A 27,952-nucleotide genomic window follows, 5' to 3' on the forward strand; every position below is an offset into this window, starting at 1 on the left:
ATTGAAAATACACTTTGAAAAGATGAATTTAATTGAAATCGGAAACTCTTAAGAGTTTAAAGAAATGTCTGTAATGTACATCTTTCAAAAATTGTCTCTTTCTTTATTGACCATAAGTGCACGAAGGAGGTTCCGTTGAAAACTAAAGGAAAAAAAAACGTAATATTTTTAAAAGAGAATATTCGCTGATCAATGATGAATGTCTTACATGTATTTAGAGCATCCTAGATAATCAAAGATTCGATTATAATTAGAGTTCAGCACGATTTGCATTTCTCGGTCGATTTTCGACTCGGCTCTGCTTTCCGCTTCGGTTATTCTTCTCACCTCATCTCCCGCGCGCAATCCAAATGTTTAGGAGTTCGATGTTTAGGAGCATAGACATCTTTCTTTTTTTTGTTCATTACATAGCTAAGATAGAATGAAGCAACGCGTAAGATTAAGAGCGCTTATATTTCATTTTGTTTTAATTATATAATGAACAAGAAAGATAGAATGAAGTTTACAGCGTGAGCGGGTGGACTTCATGTTTTACGAGCGTTATACGATGAGCTCCTAAACGAGCGGCATTTGGACTGCGCGTGAGTCTAATGAAGTGAGAAGAGTAGGAATCGAATCCGAAAATCGGCCGAGAAGTGCAAATCGTGCCGAGTCTTGGATTATATGAATGTGATGATATAATATTATGTGCATCTCATCAAATGAATAAATAATAAGAACGTCGACTGGAACTCAAGACATGTACTGCGAATTATGAGTAGCTTAGCAACGATTGTGTAATTTTACTTTCCGTTTAAACAATAGATTTGCTATTTTTTTATTGCTGCACTCTCTGGAACTGATGCACACGATGCAATAAGTTGAAATGAAATAAATGTATATTTGTTTCTCTTCAATTTATTGCACTGTGTGCATTAGTTCAGAGAGTACAGAAATAAAAAACAGAGCTAATATCAAAATTCTGCTCGATTGAGACATATGCGCAAGGAAATGCGGGAGAAACGTACTTAACTCAAAACAAGCGCGAGTCAACATTTGCTCTACGGCGTTGAAGAAGAAGAAAAATATACGTTCGCAATTCCAACTCGTTATGGTATTGATCAATCGGGATATTGTGTTGTACTGTTTCGATCTGCGAAAAAAACTATAAACATAATGGAGAAGCTCGTTTGTCGCGCACATGCTTGAGATTATATATCCGCGCTTTACCGGAATATTCTGAAGGTTTTACACGTATACATCTCTACAGATAATAGAAATTTGTTTTTTTTATACCTTTTAAAAACTCTTGATTTTGCTGTGCAAATCTTTTCTTTCATTTTACATCTATTGAAATAAATTCACAAAGAGTTAAACTGATGAAGTATTATAAAATTACTTGCAATAAATATGAAAAAACAAATAATTAAATATTATGTTATATGAAATAAAATATTATTTTTTAAATTTTTGCTTCTGCGGTTATTTTAATTTAGAACATATTAAATATGATATGTGTCACAGAAAATAAAAATTAATTATGGTGTAAAAATCTGAAACATTTTTTAGATGTTATGTTTTATATGCCGAAAAATTTAATTACATTAAATTTTTTTATAGTTATTGTAAGTGAGTCTCAGAATATATGATTATTTAAAAAAATTTTTATGTTATTCTACCCTTGCAGAACTTTTTTCAGACTGCTGTTATATAGACATGTTGAAAAATTTTAATAGAGTTTTTTCGTACCTTGTAAAAACTTAGAAATACAAAGTTAGAAGGACTTTGCATTAAGAAGGGAATGAGATATTCTTTCTCAGATATCACGTTATACAAATGACACAATACTGATAACACACGAAATTTGTCAGAAAATTTGATTTAAAATTACATTTCCTGCTCGAATTTAATCCATTTAAAATTACATTTTCTGCTCGAATTTAATCCATTTTAGAGAATACGATATAGCCAGCATTCTCTTGGCTCGTCGTCTTTTAAAACAATGGAAAAGAACACGAGTGAACACATTTACTCTAAACGACGTTTAAGCATTTATATTGAAAATTTTAAGCATGCAAATAATAGGACTGTTAGAAACAGCGTAGAATATTACAATATGAACAAATAAAGTGCAGTTAAATGATATATTGCACACAATGTATATACATATATCAATATATATACATACACATATATGTATAGCTCGTGCATACTATTTTTAATTTAAAATTTATTTATATCCTATTTAAAATTAACTATTACATAGCTTTCATTTTAATAAAAAAAATTTATTTACGTGATTCTTTTTACATTTATGATATGAAAATCGTGCCGTCGGAATAACTGCAGATTTCTCTTAATTTTATCTTCAGTATAATCGTTTGATCAAGAGAAAGTGTGTACGAGTTCCGGGATATTGTATGTACACAATTATCCAGAAGATCGTTATAGCTATAGAGAGTCGTGTATAACGTGTTCACGGCATCATTTCTCGAGTATATTGGCTGGCATTTCTCATCCATTCTCTCTCTCTCTCTCTCTCTCTCTCTTTCTCTCTCTCTCACGCGCGTTGCGATTATGTGACAGTACGTTGTAATTTCTCGATAAGATCGACTAGCTACGCCGGTTACATTGATTAACAGTACATTTATCAGCAATGAACGCGATATCTGTCTCACTTACTGCTACTTGTAATTTCTTCCCGCAGCTATCCGCGCGGAAGTTTGTAGACTTTACTTTATGTTAGATGCTGGAGAGAGAAACCGCGAGCTTCCTAAACTTTGCTAGATAATACAACGTTAATTAACTTCTCGTTTACCTACCCGACCGCTTAATGAAGCTGAACGTTCCTTATTGTTATCATACATCTTCGATGCTTGCTACTTGTGTTTGCTCGCTGTCGCATAATAAGTTAGGTATTATCTATAGAAATTTTTTTATATCTATATAATCTCTCACGCAAAATAAAATTTTCTGTAATATAATAAAGATAAGAAGGTGCTTGGAAATTTTTCGATATTAATAATTAGCGCTATGTAATAATAATGATGATGATAGCGAAACTATCAAATTATCCGAAAGAAATTAATATGATATAATAATATTGGATTACAGTTTTATATAAGAGGATACTTGACAAATTTATAAGAGTTACTTAGACTAACACCAACGTTAGCGTACACATATGGACATTTTAAAGAATCTTCTTAGAAAATCCATGAGAAAATAGAGCGATTATGTGAAAATCTTATCGGCTTGTCTTCTTTCGCTCGGAAGTAGCTAGAATTAAGGATCTAAGGATATCCTGATTTAAACGAGATCTTTCTCTCAAAAGATGGCTGACATTCTTTCGACTCTCAAAGAAAAGAGGAACTTAAGGGGATGAATGGCGAGGGTGAACGGTTAAGTAAAAAAGTGGAATCCGCGGAAAGTTTAATTGCTTTCGAATATCGATAAGTGTTGTGAGGCGTCATCTAATTTGGAAGTCAATTGCTAGATGCGTTCCTCGCTCCGTCTCGTCTCGTGCGCGATCTTATTTACTTCTCTTGCCTAAGTGAGGGAAACTCGCGGTAGTCGGGCATTAGCGTGATCGAATATCCGTAGACTGCCACCCAAGCGCATCGCCGCGATTGAACGGTAGGTAGAAGTAGAACGACGACGACGATGATGACGACGACGCTCGAAGCCATTATCGGGAAAAGTTATCGCTCGTCGAACAATCCTTCGGTCATGCATTCGCGTCGCACTTATCGTTTTACGAACAGGACCTCAGCGTTATGTACCAACATCACGCTTACGTCCTCTTAAGAACAGTTAATGATGTTGCTGAACTGATGTTATTATAGTTCGGGGACAATCAATTTTGTTAGTTTGATAAATATTATTAAACTGTTTTTCACAATAGAAACATGTCAAATTAATCTTTTTTTACCTTTTATAAAACGACAAACATATAATTCCAAAAATCATAATATTTGAGAAAACAAATGCCAATGATAACGTATAACAGAAAGCATACAAGTTATGGTTGGTGATACACAATGCAAAATTATAACAACATTTACAGGAACAATTTTATAAAAAAAACAATAGTAAGTGAAAATTGATTAAGAAATGTTTACAATTAAGCGAATAAAATAAAATCATATTTGATCAAAGCGGGTCTTGAATCCTAATAATATTTTTGTATGAAATTTTACAATTTCCAATTCAAACAAACTTCGAGCCGATTATTTATATCTTGACATAGTCCTAAATTGAAACTAAAGTTCTTAATAGTAATATCATAAATTAAAAATAATATCACAAATTATTGATATACAAGCAATATAATATTATTATTTATAAGACTAATGAGTAGCTTTAAAGAATTTATTGGATAAAATATTGCATCAGCCAAGATTCGAATTTGAATTTCTTTTATTCTGTGACAGGCATCTTACTATTTGAGGCAGGATATTAATTGCGATAACTAGCATATGAGAAAACGTTCTTTTTTAAGCGATAATTTTGTACAAATTCTAATTAATATATCTTTGTTGTAGTTTAATTAATAAGCTTTTTATATATTATTGCTCATAAAAAAAATGACTGCGAAAAGGAATTGAAAGACAGTTTCGCAAATGATATTGTACAGTCAGTACAAATTTGTAAATACTTTTCAATAAAATTAGAGAATTATTTCGAATTAGTACATGTAACTTTGTAAAAAATAGTCAAAGAATCATTTTCGAAAAAAAAACATTTTCAAGCGTAAAAACTCAGCTCTTAAACTCCGTTGAGATTTTTCCTCGATGACGCTTTAAATGGCATCATTTCTAAATTTATCATACAAAATTGATAAAAATACTTCAATTTTGAGGTTACATACGGATTTAGAATAAGATTGTTTTCAATTTTGTTTTATAGCTTCTCTAAAAGTCTCTCCTATAATTCGAAATATTCTTTTAGAAATTAAATTATGATTTTTGCTTGCCGAATTATCTTGCCGTGAGTTTTAAATATCCTGATCAAATCGAACAATCGATATGGAAATAACACCATTTGGATTATTTGACATAGAAGCATCGCCGACAGAAAAGCTCAATTTGAAAGCATAAGCTTCAGCCTTTAAATTGATTATCTGAAAATTGATTTGCAATTACTTTTTCGCAAAATTCCATACATTTGTTTTTTACCGTTTCTGCCATTGATTCGCGAAATAGGCTTTTAATTTTATAGTCGAATAGCGTATTAAAGCTATCAGTGACATTTACGATTTACGGAATTATCTGCAGGCAAAATATTCATCATCATGACAATTCTCGTACCAGTCGATTATCATAAACGTACATTTCATGTAATTATTTTCAACAACGTATGAAAACCACTCTCATGTATGCTCATTTATACGTTATGATTCATCCTTTATTACAAAGCGTAATAACATACAATGAATAATATTAAGTATAGTATTTTCGCTTGAATATTAATTATAACGGTATGTTTGGAACGGCGTTGTATTTTCAGAGGACGATTTTCAAAGTATCAAAATGTGTCGACTCGCTTTCGCACGAGTGTCATAATACTCGAGACTAATCACGTCAGTTCGATAAAATACGATTAACGCCTACAACAAGGGCAAACCAAATCTTCCGATGGAAATCACGTCACGAGTATCAGGCATATCGCGCGTTTGCACATGGTAAACCTGCGATCGTTGATGCGCGCACGTGCACAGTCTCGCGTATGGAATTCTTTATCCTCACCTCGTACGAACGTTCATGACTTCTATGGGATGTCGCGTCGTCGTGCTATTTTGTCGGATATTAATGGAAGTCGGCTTGATAAATGAGCTGAGGAGATATGAGGAAAGACAGGGAAGACACTCTCCGGATTCTCCCTACGTCTCGCGAATGACACCTCCGGGTTTTAAAGAGAAAAACCAGACTATCGCGTATATGGGATGACCAACGGCATTTATTCGTAACGATATAGATGGATGATATTTTCAACTTGCGTCTTGAATACAATGTTTGACTATGCTATAAAAGTTATTTTTAAAATTTTGTGACCATTGTTATTTATTTTATTTAACGACTTATGCATTACACTGTTCGATAAAAAATTACTTTTTACGAATATTGGAATAAGACTAGTCATTTTTTATAATTTCTTGATTACTGAAAATACGAATGTGTGCGATTTCCAAATTGTTCCATTACGTGAAAATTTTGAGAAATTTACATTTAAAATTACAAAAAGGAATATTTTTACGTATTTTGTTACAATATATTATAATTACGATAGATGTCGTATTTTGAACAAGTTTTATTGCAACAAAAATTAAATACAGTATTAGGATTTTCAACTCTCGAAAGTCCTAACAATGTGCTTCATTTTGATTGCAATAAAACTTTTCCAGCACATCACATATCAGAGTTACGATCTGATAAAATATGTAAAAATAGTCCTTTTTGCAACTTTAAATGTAAATTTTTCAAAATTGTGACATGATGAAACAATTTGGAAGCCGGATTCATATTTATCGTCCAAAAACTACAGGAAATGACTAGTCTTGTCCTGAGTTTTTTTATCAAACAGTATTATTTATTACTATTACTAAAAATTATTATATATATTATATTATTATATATTTGTAATTCCATGTATTCGCATATTACTCATTTTTAACAATATGATTAAAATATTTTTGAGATAATATTTTTCGCAAATTATTTACAGATGTTAATATGTCATTCAGCATGATTAAAATCATTTTAAGAGTAAGTTTTATGCGTAAAGAATATCACATTGTCAAATTGCTTGTTATTGGTTAATGATTTAGTAGAATTTGTGTGTGCGTTTTACGACCGAAAAATTATTTCGGCGCGCAGTTTAACAGATTACATACGTAGTATATAAATTCATACAAAATATAAGCACTTAAGATTCGGCTAAATCGTTTAAGGGATTTATTTCCTATAGGTTGTGTTCTCACATGTACGATCCTGTGAGATTTATTGTAGAGTTTTATTTTGAATTGCATATAGAAAGAACGAAAAAAACAAAATAAGGAAGAATATGTACTTAAAAAAAAAAGAAAGCATACTTTTATTCTTTCTGATCTACAATCAGATATTATACAAGCTTGCCTTCCAAAAATTAATATTACAATATTACAATATTTCGATGATGCAAGAAATAATTGAAACTTATTTTCTGGAAAATTTTATTTTTTGAGTTATATCGTTGTTGCAGCAAATGACCGAGATGTTCTATTCATTTCCTATAGAAGTTCTGATACAAAAAAAACATGTATGTACAATTCGACATTATATCACTTCCATTTTTTGGAATTTCTCGGGCACGGTTGAAATTTTAAAAGCTCGGTGCGTTTCGCAATATCGGGCAATGGCAATGTGAGGTTCACTTAAAAAAGGTCACAGGTTTACGCGTTTGACATTGCGATTACGTAACAAAGTTTTCGCATACGACGAGCTCTTATGCCGGGCACGTTGCGAGCTGTGCGCACAAAAAGGATTAAGCTCGACTGCTGCAAGGCTTTATTAGCTTCGCTCACGTGAAAGTGCAAGAGACGCGCATATACGACGGATCAGGTTTGCAATACCAACCACGTGTTCTCATTGGCCTCAGCCGCAATTACAACCTGCCAATCAGCCGGACAAATGTATTCGCCAGCCTAACCGCATTTAGAGACCATGCTGCGATCATGAGTATTGCTGTACCTTATAGCCTGTCACACACGTTTAACTAACGATGTACATAACTGTCTCTATCTCGCGAATTGCTTTTGTGATTAATATGTTTATAAAGATAATATTAGTATTTGTGACAATTATGATTTTACATTAATGTTTATTTCAACAATAATATCTGTTTGCAGTCACAGCGCAATCTCCAATAATTTAAACTTGAGCAAAATTATCATACCAATTTAATTTCGATTTAGATAGACGCTGAATATTCGATTAAAAACGTCTTCAAGTGAATTATTAGAAGCTGAATGAATCGTTAATAATGCGGCCAACAAATAGAATCGGCAACTTTAATTATTGGAAATTACTCCTCCACTGCTAACGTTATTATAGCATTAATACAGTCCGCAGCATATCGTAATTGTAATACGTTTACAAAAGCTCGACGTAAACTAATGCATAAGTAAAGCACGACTGTTAGTGCAATTTGCAAAATCAGTATGGTCTAACTTTTATAAATTTTTCAATAGTTGTGATCCAGTTATGCAATCATAGTATCATCTAATTTACATAAATTTCAATTGCATTGGTTTATAATCTCGTTGAATCACACGATTATCAGTATTGTTTTCAACATCGCGTTATTAAAAAAAAATGGATGAAATAATTCAATATCTCCATTATATTATCCACGCTCGTTATTACTTGGATTGTCGTATTAATCAAAGGATACGTATGCATTCGAATGTATTCGAATGCTCACGTCGAATTGCTCGCTATTTCTAACAGATTATTGGCATTAATTATTAGCTCATGACGCTTCAATCTACTGGAAAAACTATTAATTATGGATTCGATTTTCGCAATAAATTATATACTAAACGATGCTATATGATGGAACATTAATTTTAGAAAAAAATTTTAATGCAGGAGTTTTTTAGACATATGGAGAATCAATTAGAATGATCACAAAATGAGCTAAATTTATGATCATTCTTCTCTTGTAAAACGAAGTTGATACTCAAAAACCAAAAATCAATTGAGATTCTACTTTGTCGTGTTTAATTTAGCAATAAATGTGCTTAGCCATTAAACATGCGGCATTTCAGATATAAATCCTTACTTATCTGAATGTATAGAAGCAATTTTTGCATAATTATTCGTATTATTTATTCGACCCGTAACAAACAGAGAAGGAATTTGGATTACATCCAACCGCTAAAATAGAAAACATGAATCTTTGTTTTCTGTTGACAATCATGATTTTCCAAAAAATTAATTTGATAAAGGTATGTATTTGTTTCCTTTCCTGAATGTTCGAGAATATTTAATAAGCACGACGATAATGAAGTGCAACGAAAGACGCGAATAATGAATACTGATACGATATTATTGTCGTCCAAACAACAAATATGTTTGTCGTATCGAGAGATCTAGAAATTGTTAGGCATACAGTATTCCGCGGATATTAATTGGAGTTGGAATTAATTTCTCCCCTATTACGAATCGTCGGAAAACTTGATTAGTATTCCCCAAGAACGGCGTCGACACGCTGACGAGAGGGTTTCTGCGAATAGTTGGGAATCGAAGTAGATATAGGGTCGCATTCGCCATGCTATCTACCAAGTCGTTCATCGGCCGTCGAAAATTCCTTCTCTGTTTGTTACGGGTCGAATAAATAATACGAATAATTACGCAAAAATTGCTTCTATATATACAGATAAGTAAGGATTTATATCTGAAATGCCGCATGTTTAATGGCTGAGCACATTTATTGCTAAATTAAACACGACAAAGTAGAATTTCAATTGATTTTTGGTTTTTGAGTATCAACTTCATTTTACAAGAGAAGAATGATCATAAATTTAGCTCATTTTGTGATCATTCTAATTGATTCTCCATATGTCTAAAAAACTCCTGCATTAAAATTTTTTTCTAAAATTAATGTTCCATCATATAGCATCGTTTAGTATATAATTTAATTCGAAATTCGACAAAATATATTGGTCAAAAAAACATGCATTAAAAGAAGAATCTACTATAACTACAAAATATTGAGTGAAATAATTGTAATCAAATGTTCAATTAATACGACCAAAATAATTTTAATTATTTAAATATTTAGTAACTATTATTACCAAACATTTGATTATATTATTATGTTTAGTAATTTTTACAAACAATTTAAAAAACTATTTTTTATTATTAAAAAATTATTTTTGGTTACATTAATCGATTATTTGATAGAAATGATTTCACTTAACATTTGTTATTTATCATCAGACTATTTTTTCAATATGTATGTTAGAGTTATTCTTCGTTGATCGAAATATACTTTATAATTATAATGTAATCAATCACATTTATATTGGACTGTTAGTGTTACCGAAAATCCAAAATTTTTTGCACTTAAAATGAAATAAATATATATTTACGTGTTGAAGAGAGAGAAAGAGAAAATTCTAAATTCAAAAAGTGTAAGCAATGCAACAGACCTACTGAAGAGATTATGAACGATTTACAAAGATTAAAAATGTATGTTGTACGTGTGTATTATATCAATTAATCAATTTTTATTTGAAAAAAATGCAAAATAAAATGCACATTCACAAATTAGATTATTTATTAAACATATTTGATTGATGCGATAGGATTTTTTGTTTAACTCCATTAACGAATTTTCGAAATAATGAAATAATAACTTTGAAAATAATAAATTTTCTTAAATAACGGTGAGTAATGAATCGATCGAGTTTGCGTCGGTCGAACGAAGAAAGCTCTCTTTTCTCCTGATCGAAGATCAAGACGTGAATCTACCGCCAATAATTCCAAGCTATATATTTTTCCTTTTTTAGGCGAGAGCATCAATCGCCACGAAATAAATCGCGAAAAGTTGAGGCTGCTTCAGCTACGTGGAATATGAAGGGTCCGCCCTAGTTCGAGTTGAAGTTTTCCGCGGCTATCAGTCCGAAAGAATTTTCGCAGTCGCGTCGTGTCCTGCGCCCCAGGGACTGCCTTCTTCGAATCAAACTTCGACACCCAAGATGCCATTAGTACCCAACGAGTCTGTAAGTTTTCTCGCTCTGCCGATGTGGCAAGGTAAAGGAACAGAGAAGGTTGCTTTGTGGCCTTTCCTCCCATTCTTTCCGAGGCTTTTCGGGAGTTAAAAAGGTCATCCCGCACTACACGCCCTCCCATTTCTTGCTGCCAGGTTTCCAAAGATCACACTACACATTTGAGCAGTATTTTACATGTTAACACGGAACCGAAAATTCTTCTCGATGCTTCGGAACTATTTCTCAGAAAAAATTGCAGACGTTGAATTTAGTTAGTTTTAAGAAAATAACGTAATTGATTTAACGTATTGATTTAATATTGATAGAAACGTAATATTGATGAAAATTGCTTAGAGTTTGTATTTAATTTAATTTAACTTAAATTATGTCATACTTAAATAATTATGATGCACGTGATGTAAAAATATAGCGAGCGATTTTTTTAAATCAAATGCAATTTTTTCGATAAATAAATTTAAATATAGTTACAGCGAATTTTAATTGGATACACTGGTGCATATTAAAGCAATTTTATACAAAAAACATAAAGATATGTTTATAGATAAACAAAGAAATCGATTAAATCTTGAAATACTCAATATATTTTATTGTACTGTTAAGTAAATTATGTATTTCGTAATTCGAAATATTTGCATTTCATTTTTATATTCAAATTAAATCAGTGTACAACGGATTCCAATTGAATTCGCCATTAGAAGATCGAAGATATAACGTTACTTCTCAGTACAAGTATCTTTCAAGTATCTATCAATGATCGATCAACAGACTGCTTTCGAACGTTTCCTCTTCTCGTTGCTCGACGCGAACATCGCTGCGATATCTACTAGTGTGCTATCAATCAATCGGCGGACATTCTCGTATTAGCCCCGAGTTTGTGGATCAGCATTCAAGGATCATTGGGTGTCTATAATTCCTCAGAGTGCGCACCATCCTCTCGTCAAATCCTGTCAGCGTCTGCACACGCTCACCTCAGTCTCTTCCGTTCGAGCATCACGAATGGGTGTTAACTGCGGAACCGATCGTTCTAAATAGGCTTCCTCACCAATCGAATCCATACCTTGATTTGGCGACCACCAATAAAGGACGTCAATAAAGGAAGGAAGGAAGAAAGAAAGGAAGAGGCAGGAAGAGAAATAGCTCGCGAGTCGCCTAATGAAATTGAACACGGAAGACACCGAAGACGTTCCTTTAGAACAGTTGATACCGAGTTGAACTAGAGAGAATGTACGAGAGTGAAGAGTAGGAGAGGTGTCATCCGAGGAACAGATCGAAATAAGCGGAGAGACGACGAGGCGACGCAGATGGAGGAGAATGTAAATGGTACGCTTCATTAACGTGAGTTACCGTCGCATCCATTATTCGCGGTAACCAGACTGACAAGCGCGATTCCGCCCTGTCCAGAATATTACCGTGCGGGAAGAGAACAGGAACCTCGAGCGTGTTACTTCTCGGGGAGGAAGAGAACCGATGGCGGCCAAATTGGAGCGAGTTCCGTCACCGTCACCGTTACCGAAGCCGCGCCGCGCCGTATGCTGCGAGTGTCGTTCCGGAAAACGTTCCACGTGGAAGCGGCGCGTAATCGCGCGATACCAGGATAATGGCTGCTGAGGCCGGAATCCGGAAGAGCGTCACGTGACAAAGGGAGAGAGAACATGAGGTCGCGCAATCGAGCGCGGAGGTATGCGCAACCGTTTCGCATATCCAGTTAGATTCTACATTTCGGTGATTAAGATTTTCATTGGTCTTATTATCCAACGAGTACGCCATATGGCTCCAGCAGTTAAGATATTATTGTCGCAGCTTCCATCTATTGAATGAGGATGTGCTCCAGAAGGATTTATCATAAACAAAGCGATCGATTGGCATTGAAAGGAGAGAGGGGAGTAGTTATGGAAAGGGTTTAGTTATGGAAAGAACAGGTTTGTTGAAATATTTATAAAAATTTAATTAGATAATCATTCAAAAATCATTTTATTAGATCATCAAAATAATTATGTAAAACGCTTAACTGATTGCTAGAATGTCAAAATTTTGTAGCATTGCTCATGTTTTACATAATTATTTTGATGATTCAACAAATTATTTTCAGATCTGTATCTAACTAAATTTTTAGATACTTCAGCAAAATTATTCTTTCCGTGTAAAAATTTTTTGATGATGATAAAAAAATGTGATAAAATAGCTCGTAAACAATTTAATTGGTTTACATAAACGTTACGAAAATGTAAAAACTTCATATCCGTTTTTTACTCTGTATTATTTCATTCTGTGTATATTTCCTTTGTTCGCGATTTTTTTATCAATATTTCTCAATATTTCGTTATATCCTATGGGAAGAATAAAGTTCACAGAAATAATGATACATAAAATATTTCGTTTATTCCATTATGTTCGCATCTATTATCTTTATATTCTGCAACGCTTGGTTCGCTTGCGATTCGTATCAATGCCGAAAATGTAACCATGGCATAGCATGGGTATTAACCAGCCCGGTTGAATTTACAGCTCCAGCTCGGCAATACAACGTTACGCGGCTGTATTTAATAAAGACTCGTGCGCATGAGCGCCGTTGTATTCCCAACTCCAAAGTTCCTATGATTAAGATTTTCATTAATCTTGTTATTCATCGGTGTGACACGTATCGTGCCTCGCGTGCATTAGCTTGATACAATGCCTGTGACATCAAACAGACGCGATCTTTCATACTGTGCATAGCTTTCGCGAGCCGTAACGTCATATTACTTCGTCATAACGTCGACTTAGGCCAGGCATGCCAGCGTAATATCTGTTTAAAATAAAAAGTATTAATTAAGCGAATACCAACGTGGAAAGTAATATGCTGCAGACGACGGTGCGGCGCGGCGTGACGAAATATTTTCGCGCGCCAAAAGCTTCGTAAATGCACAATCTTGTTTAACAAGAAATACCATTGTCAAGAGATATCCTAATCTCAATAGGTACTTGAAATATCTTTCAGCTTCCTTATTTCACGGCATTCGGATAAAGTTTTATCTATACGTATATGCGAATTTGTCGATATTTCAAATTTTACAAAAGTATTAGATAGGACATTGTTTTCCGGCGCCATGATTTGTCACTACTGTCGTTACTGCTGCATGTACCTTCGATAAGAATAAGCGATATACTGTAGCTCTCATAAATAAGTGAACTGCGGCTGACGTGCGAGAACTCGTGGGAAAAGACCGCATGAAGACATAAATCGAGGAATTATTACCTGATTTCTGGTACGATGAAATTCCTTACGGACGACGGATTGCTATTAGAACATTGATCACTGTAAGATTTTTCTCTGATCCTGTCGCACTTTAGAGTGTTATACAGGTTCGGACTTTTTCCCGTCCGAAAATACCTTCCTAGATAAGAGGCTGGGGACGAAGTTCGGGATCGTAAATCAGAAAACGGGGTGGTCAGTCGTGGTGCAGAGCTTCATCTCGTGTATGAGCGTGATTTATGCGGTCATCATATATATATATATACATACATATGTATGTGTGTGCCTGCGCGCGCGCGCGCGCGTGTGAGCATGTATGCGTGCGTGCGTGCGTGCGTGCGTGCGTGTGTGCGTGTGTGCGTGCGTGCGTGTGTGCGTGTGTGCGTGTGTGCGTGTGTGTGTGTGTGTGTGTGTGTGTGTGGTACGTATGTGCATGTATACATATATGGCAGATATGTATGTACGTATGTATGTATAAGCATTTCGAGCCACCTTAGAAGTGGTCTCGACCTGCCATTATCTATTACTGATTAGACTATCATAATTAACAGCTCTCTATTATGTGTGAGATCTATACGAGGATACAAATTTCTATATTGCACGAATATTAATCTTCTATTTGTAATCTAGGTCTTTTTTGACACACAAGCGAAACACTGTAAAATTTCTCCTAAATAAACAAGAGTAGAATCCAGTTTCCTCCTTCTTAAAATATCTTATTAGTAATGGGATCTAATGTAATAAAGAAATGTTAAAAAGTAACTTGATTTTCCACATTTTTTTGAAAGTCTAGAATAATACAAAAATGGATTGAACAAAAAAGATTTAAATTGCAGATGGAAGGTTAAAGAAAAAACTGACTTCGCAATCGTACAATGTGATTGAACTCTTTGTTACTAAATTGCAAAGTAGCTCCGATGTCAATTTAGTTTGCTCTCTTTAGATTAAAAAATTTAGAACGGCAACTACGTGTGGGACAGTTTTGGAGTTAAATTTCCATGAGCGTTTGCGCGAAATGTGGAAAGTGTCACGGACGCAACAATCACGCCCGAATGTCGACTCTCGGGCAAACTAGGTTCAAGCATTGAAGCGAATTTTTGTATTTTTTTTTCATGGTGAACCCATTAAACAACCACGGTCAGCCATTTCTGGATGGACTTAAATCGACAGCGCCGGGAGGGAAAGGCACAAAATGAAATTCTGATGCAATCGAGAATGTGGAAAATCATAATGGAATTACATTACGGAACTATTAAACCGAAAGAGCGCCGTCACTATCGGACGAAACGAAAAATGGACGTTCTCCATCAAATATTCCATATTTTAATCTCGACCGATTTACTTATTTCCATTAGCGCGATGGGTGGCCGGATTGCAGTCATATTTTCTCGTGATCTCTTACATCCGCAAATATTTAATTATTGAACAACTTAATTACAATTGTAACAGTGTTTATGGCATAGCAGTCCTTTAGCATCAATATTTTCTATATTTGTGCAAATATATGCGAATCGTATATTTTCTATATTATTCTGACACTCGACAGAGATTAAATTATGCATGTTCGAATGAGTTTCGTGCTAAAGATTATTGTTGAATGGATTTTACGAAATAACGTAATATTTTAATATGTTGATAACTCACGAATCTCGGGACTATGCGTGCAGTGGATTATCTTTGTCCTACGTTTTTTTCGTTTATGACGTTATTTTTGAATACATTTTTCATCACGTAATATGCACTTAATAAACTTGTGAACCGAATTACCATATTGTTCAAAGACGACCTTGTTATTTCGAAGATTAATAACAGTCGCCTTGCGAGAAGGCGCGCCATCATCGTCGTAATTAAACGAAACTGCGTCGCGTATCAACTGTGCCAGCTATGAATGCATGAAATAAGAGCTATGCTTTCCTGTAGATACTGCGGTGCTCGCCCTTCTCATGATATCGCACTTTTCTCATGACGTACACCCCGGTTCTAATAGAATTCATTGGATTATGCATCGGAGGGCACTTAAATATAAGTGGTTAAACGAATTACTGCGCGCTACCCTTGGCCCACTCGAACCCCACTCTCTTCTTCACAATTCTGCACGAATATTATTATGCTAATCTATAAAGCTAAAACTTTTATAGCAGCTATGGCCATGTAAACACTGCCAACCGTTATTGCTCTCTGCGGCAATAAAAGTGCTGAACTTTAATTAGATCACGAATTAGCATGCACGGTTTCAACTTTTTGTAAGTATACTTCTTTATCTCATCTTGAAGTATTAATATCATCAAGATATATTATCGTAAGATATATTATCGTCGAGAAGAAAATGAATTAAATGATGGCTATACATTCTCAACGTTTTCATTCTCAGCCAATATATGTCATAAATTAATTAAGAAACTTTAATTAAATTTTATCAATAATTTATTTTCTTTTAATAAGAGATAATATTACGTGAATAACACAAATAGAAAAATTAATTTTTTGATCTGAGCTAGATCTTAGTGCTTAATAATATTTAAATGTGAAGTATCTTTTTTGTTCATTACAAATTAATTTCTATTCAACGTTTAAAATTGTTGTAAAATTTCAAATATTACGTGTTCCGCTCGCGGACGTGTAATTATTCGGGGACGGATAGGAGGATGGAATATGAAAAAGTCGGTGATTAGAAGCACCACACCGAGAAATGTTTTCTTTCTGCGATGAACCTTTCTGTCTTTGTCATCTTTTCTACTAAAGATAAATTTTACAGTACGTTTAATAATTCTGGCGTTGTGCTACGAATTCGTTGCCTTTTATAATTCATATTTTCTGTGATGTATTCATTAATTATCTCGACATTCTGCTGAAAGCCGTTGTCAATGATAAGCGACATAGAGATATGAATTGTTTAATAGGTATTCATGTACATTTTGTTGTAGAGATGACTAATCCGCACAGTCATGTGGGCTTAGCGAATTTATGGTCTTAATATACTGCTGAACATTCACATACATATACATATATGCATTTTTGAGCGATAATACAATAGACATTTGAAGAAAAATGGAAGCAAGATAATTAGTAGACAAAAGGGCTAAGAGCTGATTGTTTGTTGCGAAGTACTCAAATTAAATGTAAATAAATTATTTGAGCGTTTATTAAATCATATAAATTGACTTGTTTTTATTTAAAGAAACAAACAACTCTTATTGGATCATTTTCAATGTTGTTGATTAAACAATAATTGTGATTATTTTAAAAAATCGAAAATTAAGAAATTAAAAAATTAAAAAATTAAACGGAAATGTAATAAGTGATTGTGCAATATTATAGGTTTTTATCCAAAAGATCATTGATGATATAAGTCTTTTATATGAATTTTCTTATGTTTTTATTTATGTATCCTTCTTATTTATGTCTCTATAATATACCCATGAAAGTCATAGTATTAGCCAATCGATCCTCAAATTGAATTTATCCGAAGAATGTGGTCAGATTGTGCAAGATTTCAACCATTATTCCACATTATGATTATAATTCATATGATTATAATTCAAAGGATTATAATTAATTGGGGCTATCTTGTACTGTCTGCGCTGTATCCCCATGAATATGATATGTTTACATATAACTCAGAGAGAAAAATTTTTATCATCAGAACTCAAAGGATGTTAAGTGAGTAATGCATTGAATGAAAGCAAAATACTATTTAATTTAACCCTTCATTTGCAATCTGAATCTTCTTTGACACAAATAAAATTTCGCTTTTATTGTTGCTCAAATTCAATTTCTATTAAATAAAAATTAACATTTACTTTAAAAAATACTTAATAATGTAATAGATATGTTAATAAATAAATCCTGAATTTAAAAAGAAACTTGATCGAAAAAATTTATAGACGGAGGGAATAAAAATATGATTGCAGATGAACAGTTAAAATAAGAAGAATAAAAATGAGAATAAGCTAATGTAAGTATAGAGAATTAGATAGAGGAGAGTGATATCGATTGTAACAAAGAGTCAATTGTAATATTGACCGTAATAATTTGATCTATTAATGAAAGGTTGAATTGCATGCACGGTTGCATAGTGTTAACAGACGTAAGTTATTGACGACCGAAGGACCGAATGGCCGCGCGGCAGTGCAAACATATCAGCATCTATTTGTTTGAAATCAAAGACAAATTTTGTTATCCGCCGTTATTTTACTTTGCATAACAATTTGTCATAATATTGTTTGACTTGTTGAAATTGTCATTATACTGTTTGACATGAATATCAAGTTTTGCAATAATATGTGTATCAATTCAATTTATTGTTTACATGTGAGTTTAATGGGCATCTAATGGAAACAAGCGGCGGTGGTTGCAAAGTAACAATCACAGTGGTGTCGATTGTAACATGAGTAATTATTCAGGAGACATTCTTCATCTACAATTTCAATGAAATTATGTTCACAATCGACGCGTTTTTGCATGAAACGAAAAAAATTTGGCAGTAAAATGTTCTGCGAAGTGAGTCCCGCGAAATGAGATATTAATCTATAATAAATAAAATTAATTGTTTATTACTATTATATACTATTGCTAGAAATTAGAATTATTATAGCCTAGTTAATTGATGTTTGTTGATAATTTATTAATATAATATAATCATGAAATAGATTCAAATGTTTCAATCATAAATATGATTCTTTTCAATAAATAAAATAATCGATAATTTAATTGCATGTCAACGTATAATCTTATGCAAAGAGATCTTCTATCCATTATGTTGTCTGTGTGATATGTTTTTCTCTGATTTATTGGCGTCATATCTTATAGTGTCAATCAAGTTAGCATACAATTTGTAGACTTAGATAGACAGTGAAATCACGATTTTTCTAAATCTATGATGCAATTTATATATGTGTAAATGTTAAAGTTATTACTGAATTAAATTTTTAATGATATGAATACCTGTGATTCCAATATTAACAGATTTTATTTCTAACGAAAAATATATGTCTACATATTTTATTTCAATCATATTACCTTATGTACTTGTTGTCGATATATTTTGATAAAATTATTACGTGGGTCTTTATAGTAAAATTCAATGTACTTATTATCAATGTATCTGATAAGATATGAATTAGTATAATTATAGAAAAAATTAATTTATAGCATCTACATGTATTTAAAAACAAGATCCTCGTACATATGTTAACATGCTTTTTGGGCAATTTGATGAATTCATTTAGTAGTAATATTTATTTCATGATTATATCAATATATTAATAAATTATCAGCAAATATCAACCAGCTAGGCTATAATAGTTCTGATTATGTATTCTATTAAATTTTATTCAACATAGCCAATAATATATTATAATAATAACTATTGTTAGTTTAGGAAATCTGTTACATCGATGGCGTAAAGGGTTACACAAATTTTCTGTTTTACAAAATTAAATTCTCTGCTATAAAAACAAAAATTATATAGAAAATAAATATACGTTTTTAAGGCAGAGAATAAACATGTTAGTATCGAGGAAAATAAAGATATTTATTTAGTCTGCGATAAATCTTACGAAGAATGTCAAGAAGATTGACTTGAGAATGTAGAAAATGGGCACATGCAACACTTGCGCACAATTGATGACATTATCGCGGTGTCAATAGTAATAAGTTGTAGCGATGCCATTAATAGTAAATATTTTTTATATTTGTTTATATTTTTTTTCAAATATCTATTATGTTAAAAAATTAACACCAAAGAAGCTCTTTATTTTTATATAAAATTTAGATTTCCACTCATTTATAATAAATTAATTAGCCGTAAAAACTTTTTTTGTTGACAATTGACATCACTGTCCTCTATTTTTATAATGCAGATCAAATGTTGCACTAAATGCCTTTTTGTTAATTTTTCTTTTTGCAACTCTAAAGGGAATCAGTAAATAAACTCTATCAAATAAGAATAAGTTTTATATATTTTATATATATATTACAGAAAGAACAAAACAATAAAAGCTGCTGAAGCAATTTTTTTATAATTAAAAAAAAGGATTAAATTTTTTAAATTCAAAGTAAATTCTCAAATGAGTTTTGGTTTGTTTAGAAATAAATTTTATTTTAGTTATGTAAATTGAGATTGTTAATTTATTGATAATAATTTATTAATTATAATTGTATTTGAATTTAGCGCAGAATTATTTATTTGTCATAATATTTGTTTTGTTTTTTTTTCTCTATATGCAGTGAGAAACTTCATCATGGTATCACTTAATAAATAGTAGTAATTTGCTCTAATTGTCGACTCTGCAGTTACATAATTATCAATTATTTCCAACGTTCATACGATTTTGTGGGTTAGGCGGTGCATTTCATAAATTTCGAAATTACAAACGAGCCGATTTCAAACAGAGTTATACCCACACGTTGTTTGATACATTCATAAAGTGAGAAAAGAGCCCGTTTACGAATCCGTTAGTGGTTCGACCATCATTAAATGGAAAAGCGAGAGCGCTGTAGAAGAAAGAAAATCATGATAATGTTCGCGATTGCATTCGCCCGATTAATCCAGTATGTATATCGCTTAAATTTATTGGACGCGAATGACAAATTTTGGCGAACAGATATACGGATGCACTGAGAGTAAAAGGATCGGAGAAAGAGACACAAAGAGAGAAGAAAATAAATGCGCCATTGGCGCAAAGCGGAGACGCGATGCAACGCGAAGGGGGAAAGAAGCGTTAAAAAGAAAGAAAAATAAAGAATGCACGTGACGGTGGGATAGTGAGGCACGGTGTGACGAAGTCTGTCGCAATATCCTGCAACGAAAGCCAATAAATAAAGGACGGCTTGGCCGCGGAATTAAAACACATACATCACGATACTGGCTGTGCGTCTCTCCGCGCTTTCTGCCCGCACTTTCTAGTCTCGGCTAGCGTTTCCCCCATCTTTATCTCCTTTTCTATTTTTTATTCGATACCTACACATCGACGGAACTTCTGGTCTACGTGAGGATTGAAATTAATCCCGGTCGAATTCTGATTGCGATATAATTTCGCGATTGAGCCGCAGCCACAGCTATTTCCGGTCATTACGATCACTGAAAGGTGCAAGCATATGTTAGTCCACTTGGTTTTATTCTGGCTTTAAACGCTACCCGATAACTCTTGACTACGTCCGAATGTCTCGACGAAACGCTCATCGTTTATACGTAAAACGAAACGAAAGGTGATGGCTTGATCCGCGAGACGAATGATCTGTCATTCGATGCGCATTACGTATTGAGATTTAAGCGCTTCGATGAGATGCGCCGAGCAGAGGTATGGAGATTAGCCGGTGCGCGATTGCGAATGCAAAAACGTTAAACGCTCTCCGGCTCGGTGATAAATTTATCGGAACGGAATTTAATTGGCGGGTTTTCGTTCAACACCACGAATATATTTTTCTTGTGAGTTGGCTATTTACGTTGAATATATTTTATGTCTTTATGAAATTGTATTTATATTTATATCGTATACTTACATATTTAATATATTGGAGTATAAAAGATGATTTTTTAATTTGATTGCGAAGTATTTTGTGAGAAAAACTCGTCGAAAGTTCTTTTAAGGCGCGAGGAAGAAGGTTGTTATATATAAATAGAAAATTGCATCTCTCTAGAGATGAGATGAAGCAACTCGTTACGCCGCCAATGGAATTACGAGAAATGGAAAGAAGTAACCGCGAAAGAGTAAATGCACTATAGAAAATGCATTAAAATAAAAAACACAAGTTTAAAAATCTTATGCGTCTTGTACTTGCTGTTTCCAGCTGCTTCGACTTATAGAGTCGTGCTGTGAAATGCTTTCGGAAGGAATTTCGTGTAGAAATATCCAGCAAAGCTTACATGTGCAAAGACCTTACGTCGTGTAAGAGCCTGAAAATCTTCTCTCGCGTATATTATTCTAGTAATTTCCGCGTTGTATCGTTAGAATGTTGATTACATCATTTTCCTTTGCGAGTGCAGAATCAATTTCCACATGAATTTTCGTCGATGCGAAACGACGAGATTCGATCGAATAAAATTGACGAGAGATCGAAAGCGATGCAAGAGTTTGCTCTTACGGTAATTACGCGATAGCTGTGCAGATACTGATGTACCACCGAATACATAATAAAACGCCAAAAGTTTCGGCTTCTTAAGGAAAACAGCAAAGTTCAACAGTGACTCCGTTGCATTCGTCTCTGGATTCCGATTCGAAGCGTAACGCTCGAAAGTGTTTCGCAGGCTGGGCCAAGGCAATAAAACTTTCGAAATCTCTTGAGGGTTTCGAGGATGCAGTGTTCCGCGCAGCAGCGCTGTGTAGAGAGCTCATGAATATTTAATTCCCGGTAGTGGCGAATCGAATGTTAACAGTGTGCGAAAACCGACGCAGAGGGGACCAGAGACTAAAAATAGAGAAATGCCAATGGATACAGGAAGGGATCATTGCTTGCACAGCGTTCTGTAGTCGATACGTAAATAGTTGTCACAGTAGCTGACAGTTAAATACAGGGGACTCATCCTAACGATCCATATAAAATAACGAAACTCGCGATACCGCTGTCTCAGTAAAGTGCAAATTATTTCTATATTTTTTTATTTTCACCTGGAATTTCTGTAAGAAATTACAGAAAGAAACTCTCAACTCGATTTTATATTCGGAGTTTGTATTAAACAGCGTGCAAAAAGAAAACTTTCACGTTCGCATGTTTTGAAGAATTGGCAATCTTACTTGTCGTTTTTATAGAAAATAAATGATAAGAACTTCAAAGCTAAGGACTTCAAAGTAGTTTTAAAAAAATTAGATTTTTTAATTATAACTCTTTTCATTATTATCCATTTTATCTTAATCTTAATAATGTAGTAAACTTATCAAGAATTTGCGTGTGAACGCGCTACCTAACTAACTAATACAATTCAGGATCACGTGCAATTGACAATAGTCTGATTAAGATGTTACTCCTGCTTACATCGCATACATTCCATCACCAAATCCACATTGTAATGACTAATTGGCGATCAACAAAATTAATCAGCGGCATCAAACATTTGTTTTGATAACGTAATCATATCATGTATTTACAAACGGTTTCATCGTTACAACGAATATACAATTGGATATTGAAGGTTGCTATCTACTTTTCCTCAAAGTTCAATTTGCGTGAATCTTTTGATAATCATTTGTAATTCAAAGACTCATTATGCTTTTCATCAAAAAGAGATCAATTTCGAATAAATTTTTCAATCAATTATTAAAATTTAATGCGATAACAATGAGAAGATTTGTATAATTGGCTGCACGATTAAATCTACTTCCGAAATGGAATTTGGTTTCGATCTCGTATTCTCTCGTAACGCTTGTCTTTGACAGGATGCATCTCTGTTCCAAATTGCACCAACAAACTTCTACAGGGACACTGTGACACGTTAGAGAAAGCAACGGTAGATTATATAATCGATAACTACGATGACTTACACATACATGTATGAGTCTTAACTTTTAACATGCTATATTCTTAGATTATTAGATTGCAATGAGAGTCCACTAACTATAATAAGTCTTCAGTGAGAATTTTTCTGAATCTGATGAATTTCGCATTTTTAAATCTTTTGATAATCTAAAATTATTTTTCTTTGTTAATCAATGTCTTTTAATCTTATTTTATTTAAAGACGTATTTTAACGCAAAAGTTTAACATCTATTACACTGGTAGGCTGTATTTAGAAAGGGATAACAAATTGTTAAATCAAATTTACTTAACTCGTAATACTCTTTACATAGAGTATTATGTCATGCGCATACGCAAGTGTACTAATTAGATCTCTCTATATTATTGTATTACATAATCAACTAAGGTGAAGGCTGTCACGTACGTCGCCTTGCTTCTGTCACGTGGATTCGCAGACACTTAATGCCATTACGTGTGTACGGAAGGAAGGAGACGAACGCGAAATGGTAAATTAATGTTTCGGTTTGCCGAGAAGGTGACGGAATCGCGGAACAGCGGGCTTTCGAATGCAACGCATAGTTTCTCTAAGAACTAATTAACGAACAATTAAAATTAATTTCACGCCTGGGTGAACTCGAGTTATTCGCACGATTGGCGGTCGCCTTCGGTAGCTACAAGTCAGAGGAAACCGGGCAGCCACGAAGGGATAATTCCGAGCATAAATCAGACGGAAATGTGAAAGTTTCAGATACGTGGTTACTCTGCGAATGACCCAGCAGCTTCGCGTCACGTGTAGTACGTTTCAAAATTCGTTCCGCAAGATATTATATTTTTATTACTTTCGTACTCCTAAAATATAATTCTTCTTTAAAACATTCTACCATTTGTTCGTCTAAATCTTTAAATACAAATGAAATATTGGCATCACATTAAAAAAACAATTTTCTTTATAAAATATGTTGTAATAAAAATTTAATCAAGTGAAGGCGTGCGATTGTGCAATTTGTAAAATTTGTGGAATTCTTTGTTAGAAGCCCTAGCTTCCTTAGGAATTCTTTAGCCTTATTAAGTCATTTATTTTAGAAATAATGAAAATGAAAAAATGATGCGTATAAGAAAGCATTTATGATTGGCCTTGGAAGGCCTTGGAATAGCTCAATATAAAAATATTCATTGTGCTGGTAAGTCTTATGACTGTAGATTAATATTTCGCATTTCTTTTGTACGTGACTGTGTAATACTCAAAGAAAAAGAATGAACCAAAAATTGATATTTTGAGAAATTGTCTGGATTACGAATGCGACATCAGCTTCTTCGACAATATCTTAAAAATAAGGAAAGAAAAGGTTGCCTAGTATGTTCGACCATTTCTAGAGCGCTCCAAGCGGTGATGTCCCCGGGTTATGTTCCGCGGTACACGGAAAGAAGCTTATCCCAGAGATGCATATCCCGAGATGCAGCACGTTCCGGACACTTAACATATAAAATGGTATCTGTTTTTCAACTTTATCGCAATAAGCTCTGAATTATAGGCATGAATGCGAAACAGTTGGTCGATTATAGTACGTTTTCTCTCTTTGGAGATCTTAAAAACATTATTGTCTCCTTTGTTATTCCTTTGTATTAGCAAGTCTCATCATTTTTTTTTTCTTTCTTTTGCGAAGGGAAATGCCGAATACTGTCGATAATCTTATGAAAAACCAAAACAAACAAATTGTATATAATTAAAAAAAACCTATATTATCAAGAAATTTTTTTTAGTGGATGCGGAAAGCTCGTAGTTAAAATAAATTTGCAATAAAGTTCGTCGATTGAAAAAAACGACTTTGATGTCGAAGTTTATTGAGCGGCGCATGCGAGATGATTTGCCTCGTTTCCTGAAAGTACGCACAACTATATCGGTAGTACCTTAATCCGTAGTCCTAAATCTAGTAATGGCCATCCGCGTTGTAACTCTGCCACGTGATCGTGTTGCTCTGCTATTAGCTTGAAGTCACCATTAATTATCTCTCGTGAAATAGCACGATTCGGTAACTGGACTGACCTTTACTAATGCTACATCGTCGGGTAATACATCCAGATATTTGGCCATTTCGAGTAATTTAGTGAGTTTCTATGCTGACCACATACTACTCGGTTTATCTAATTATGTGACTCATTTGTATAGCGAAATGCTAAATATATGACTGGTCGCGAATGTCATTCGCAGATCGTTGGGAAAGCGTCTGGCGTATACAGTTCCATCATGGAATTAATCTTTCGGATATCAACTCTCAAACACATATTTTGGTATGAATATATTTTAACGAACGTAGAAGCAAACAGTTGTACGTTTTCGTTAACATTATTATATTAATTCTCTGTAACACTCGTGTAACTTAGAAATTACATATTATATTTTTAAGTCTCAGTATCTGAGTCAATATTATTATATATATATATATATATATTATATAATCTGAGTTTTTACCGATATATTTCTCTTTTTTATAAGCAAAAAATTCCATTTATAGAGAATTAAGCACAATCTTTAAAAATGTAGTTATAAAATTTTATTAATAATTTACGAAGATTAATTAAAAACCAACGGAATTTCGATAATTAGATATAAAATTATGTTACAAAGTACAGGGATGGAGATATATTATTAGTAAAATAATCATCATTATGACGCAATATTATTTCTCTTTACATTGAATAACACATACTAAATTTTACAAAACTATGAATCAAAAAGAAATTTGAATGTGTATTACTTGCAGGCAATTTGATAAGTTATTCGTATTGCGAAAAAATAAATAACAATGAAATAACATACCAAATAAGCAGTTTTTACCTTGCTTTAAATTTTTAAATATGTGGGTTGGAATGCAAACACTCGATAAAATTTATGTGTTAATATTAGTACAAGCAACCGTGAAAATAGCGATGTCCTCTCGAGATTAAACAAATAAATACCGATAAAAAAAGAGAAAAACTGTTTGATAATTTTATTGTGCGATTCAATAACTAATATCTATTTTGCATATCAATCTTTCGGGGAAAAAAATTTACACATCAGCAAAATCTCATTGGATGCGAAAATAGCGTGGCTGCTCCGATAAAAATTCCACTCACCTGAATTTTATTTGCCAGTCACAGTAGATGTTGATTCGATATTACATAATATAATAATAACAGTTACGAAAACATAATTGAATTTCGAATATAGCCCGACACTCGTATATTGCCCGAATTTAACAATCATTTCAATTTTACGCGATAACAAATGCGATTACGAAAATATATGTTGCGATAATTAAATTTGTCGTATTTTATACGCTATGATGGCTTAATAGTTCGTAGTGTGCATGCTAATACCGGATTAATTTATTGGCCGACTATAAATTATTATATCCATATCAGGAGATGTTAATAGCGTCGATTGAAATTTACTCACGTCGCAGAAATACGCGACGGTATTGCAAATAATTTTTGCACAGTAATTATGCCAAAAATGGCATTAAACATTGAAATATTATTAATTTAAAACAACAGGCGCGTCATACGATATAATGACTTTACTCAGATATACTGCAACGTAATTCATAGCAGGAATTCATTAGTCGGCCGAGTGTTTTTACCTATTTGACCTAGTCACCCAAACTTGGAAATAATTACAAATTGTAATTACCCTTACAAATCTGTGCAAAACACGTAAATTTGATTGCTACATAATAAATCTCTGGTGTCGTTATCAATTAACTCTTTGAACATTACGTATTTACATAATACATCATTAACATAATCCATTCGGTGCTTTTTAACATTTGTTTAGCTAGTGCTTTACATCTACGTAAAAAAAAGTTTGTTTGCGTAAATAAAAATATTTATTTTATTTTTATTCGTTAATAGATTATTTTTATTATCAGTTATAACGTCAAGAATATTTGTAAATATTCTTCACAGATTTGAGTTGTTTATATTTAACCGAGTTTTATGCATTTATATATTTTAGATATTTTATATGCTATCGAGATGATTGCAGCTGTCAGTAACGTAGATAGAATCGATAGAAAACACTATATCGACATCGACAGATAGACTAGCGCGGTGAAGGGTACTTTTGCTATAACTAGAAACTTTCGCCATAAGTTAGCCCTTAAAACTGTTTCTCGAAGCTCTGTCGAGAAACTCGAGACATGAAATCGCAGACCATGTCGTTTTATCGATCACCCCCCCAGCGGAAGTGGTTACGCGAATTTCCAATACATCATATTTGTTCTTGAACAGGAGACGATAAAGATAAATTATTACTAATCGATATTATTGTTGTTTAAAATTCTAGTTGCAGAATGCTTTTGTGAATGACCGAGATCAAGTTTATTATCATCCTGAGAAATTTAAGCCATACATATTAAACTTCTATCCCGTTTTTGTCTATTTCCTTTCGACTTCTCTCTTTCTCTCTCTCTCTCGTATAACTTCGTATAATGTATGCTATACGAAGTTATTACGATTATCGCCTGAGACTG

The 27,952-nt window shown here is 33.2% G+C and overlaps 1 protein-coding gene across 1 annotated transcript in view; it reads left to right on the top strand.

The window, feature by feature from the left end:
- The first annotated feature begins 10,720 nt into the window (after positions 1–10,720).
- The window catches only part of LOC105625786 (muscle M-line assembly protein unc-89-like), a 141,000-nt gene continuing 123,768 nt past the window's right edge, over positions 10,721–27,952 (top strand). Inside the window, exon 1 of the mRNA XM_012207104.1 lies at positions 10,721–10,775. Coding sequence (XP_012062494.1) covers positions 10,721–10,775 — 55 coding nt within the window. The remainder of the gene's footprint in view (positions 10,776–27,952) is intronic.

Source organism: Atta cephalotes (assembly GCF_000143395.1).
Source record: "Atta cephalotes unplaced genomic scaffold scaffold00003, whole genome shotgun sequence".
Lineage (NCBI taxonomy): Eukaryota > Metazoa > Arthropoda > Insecta > Hymenoptera > Formicidae > Atta > Atta cephalotes.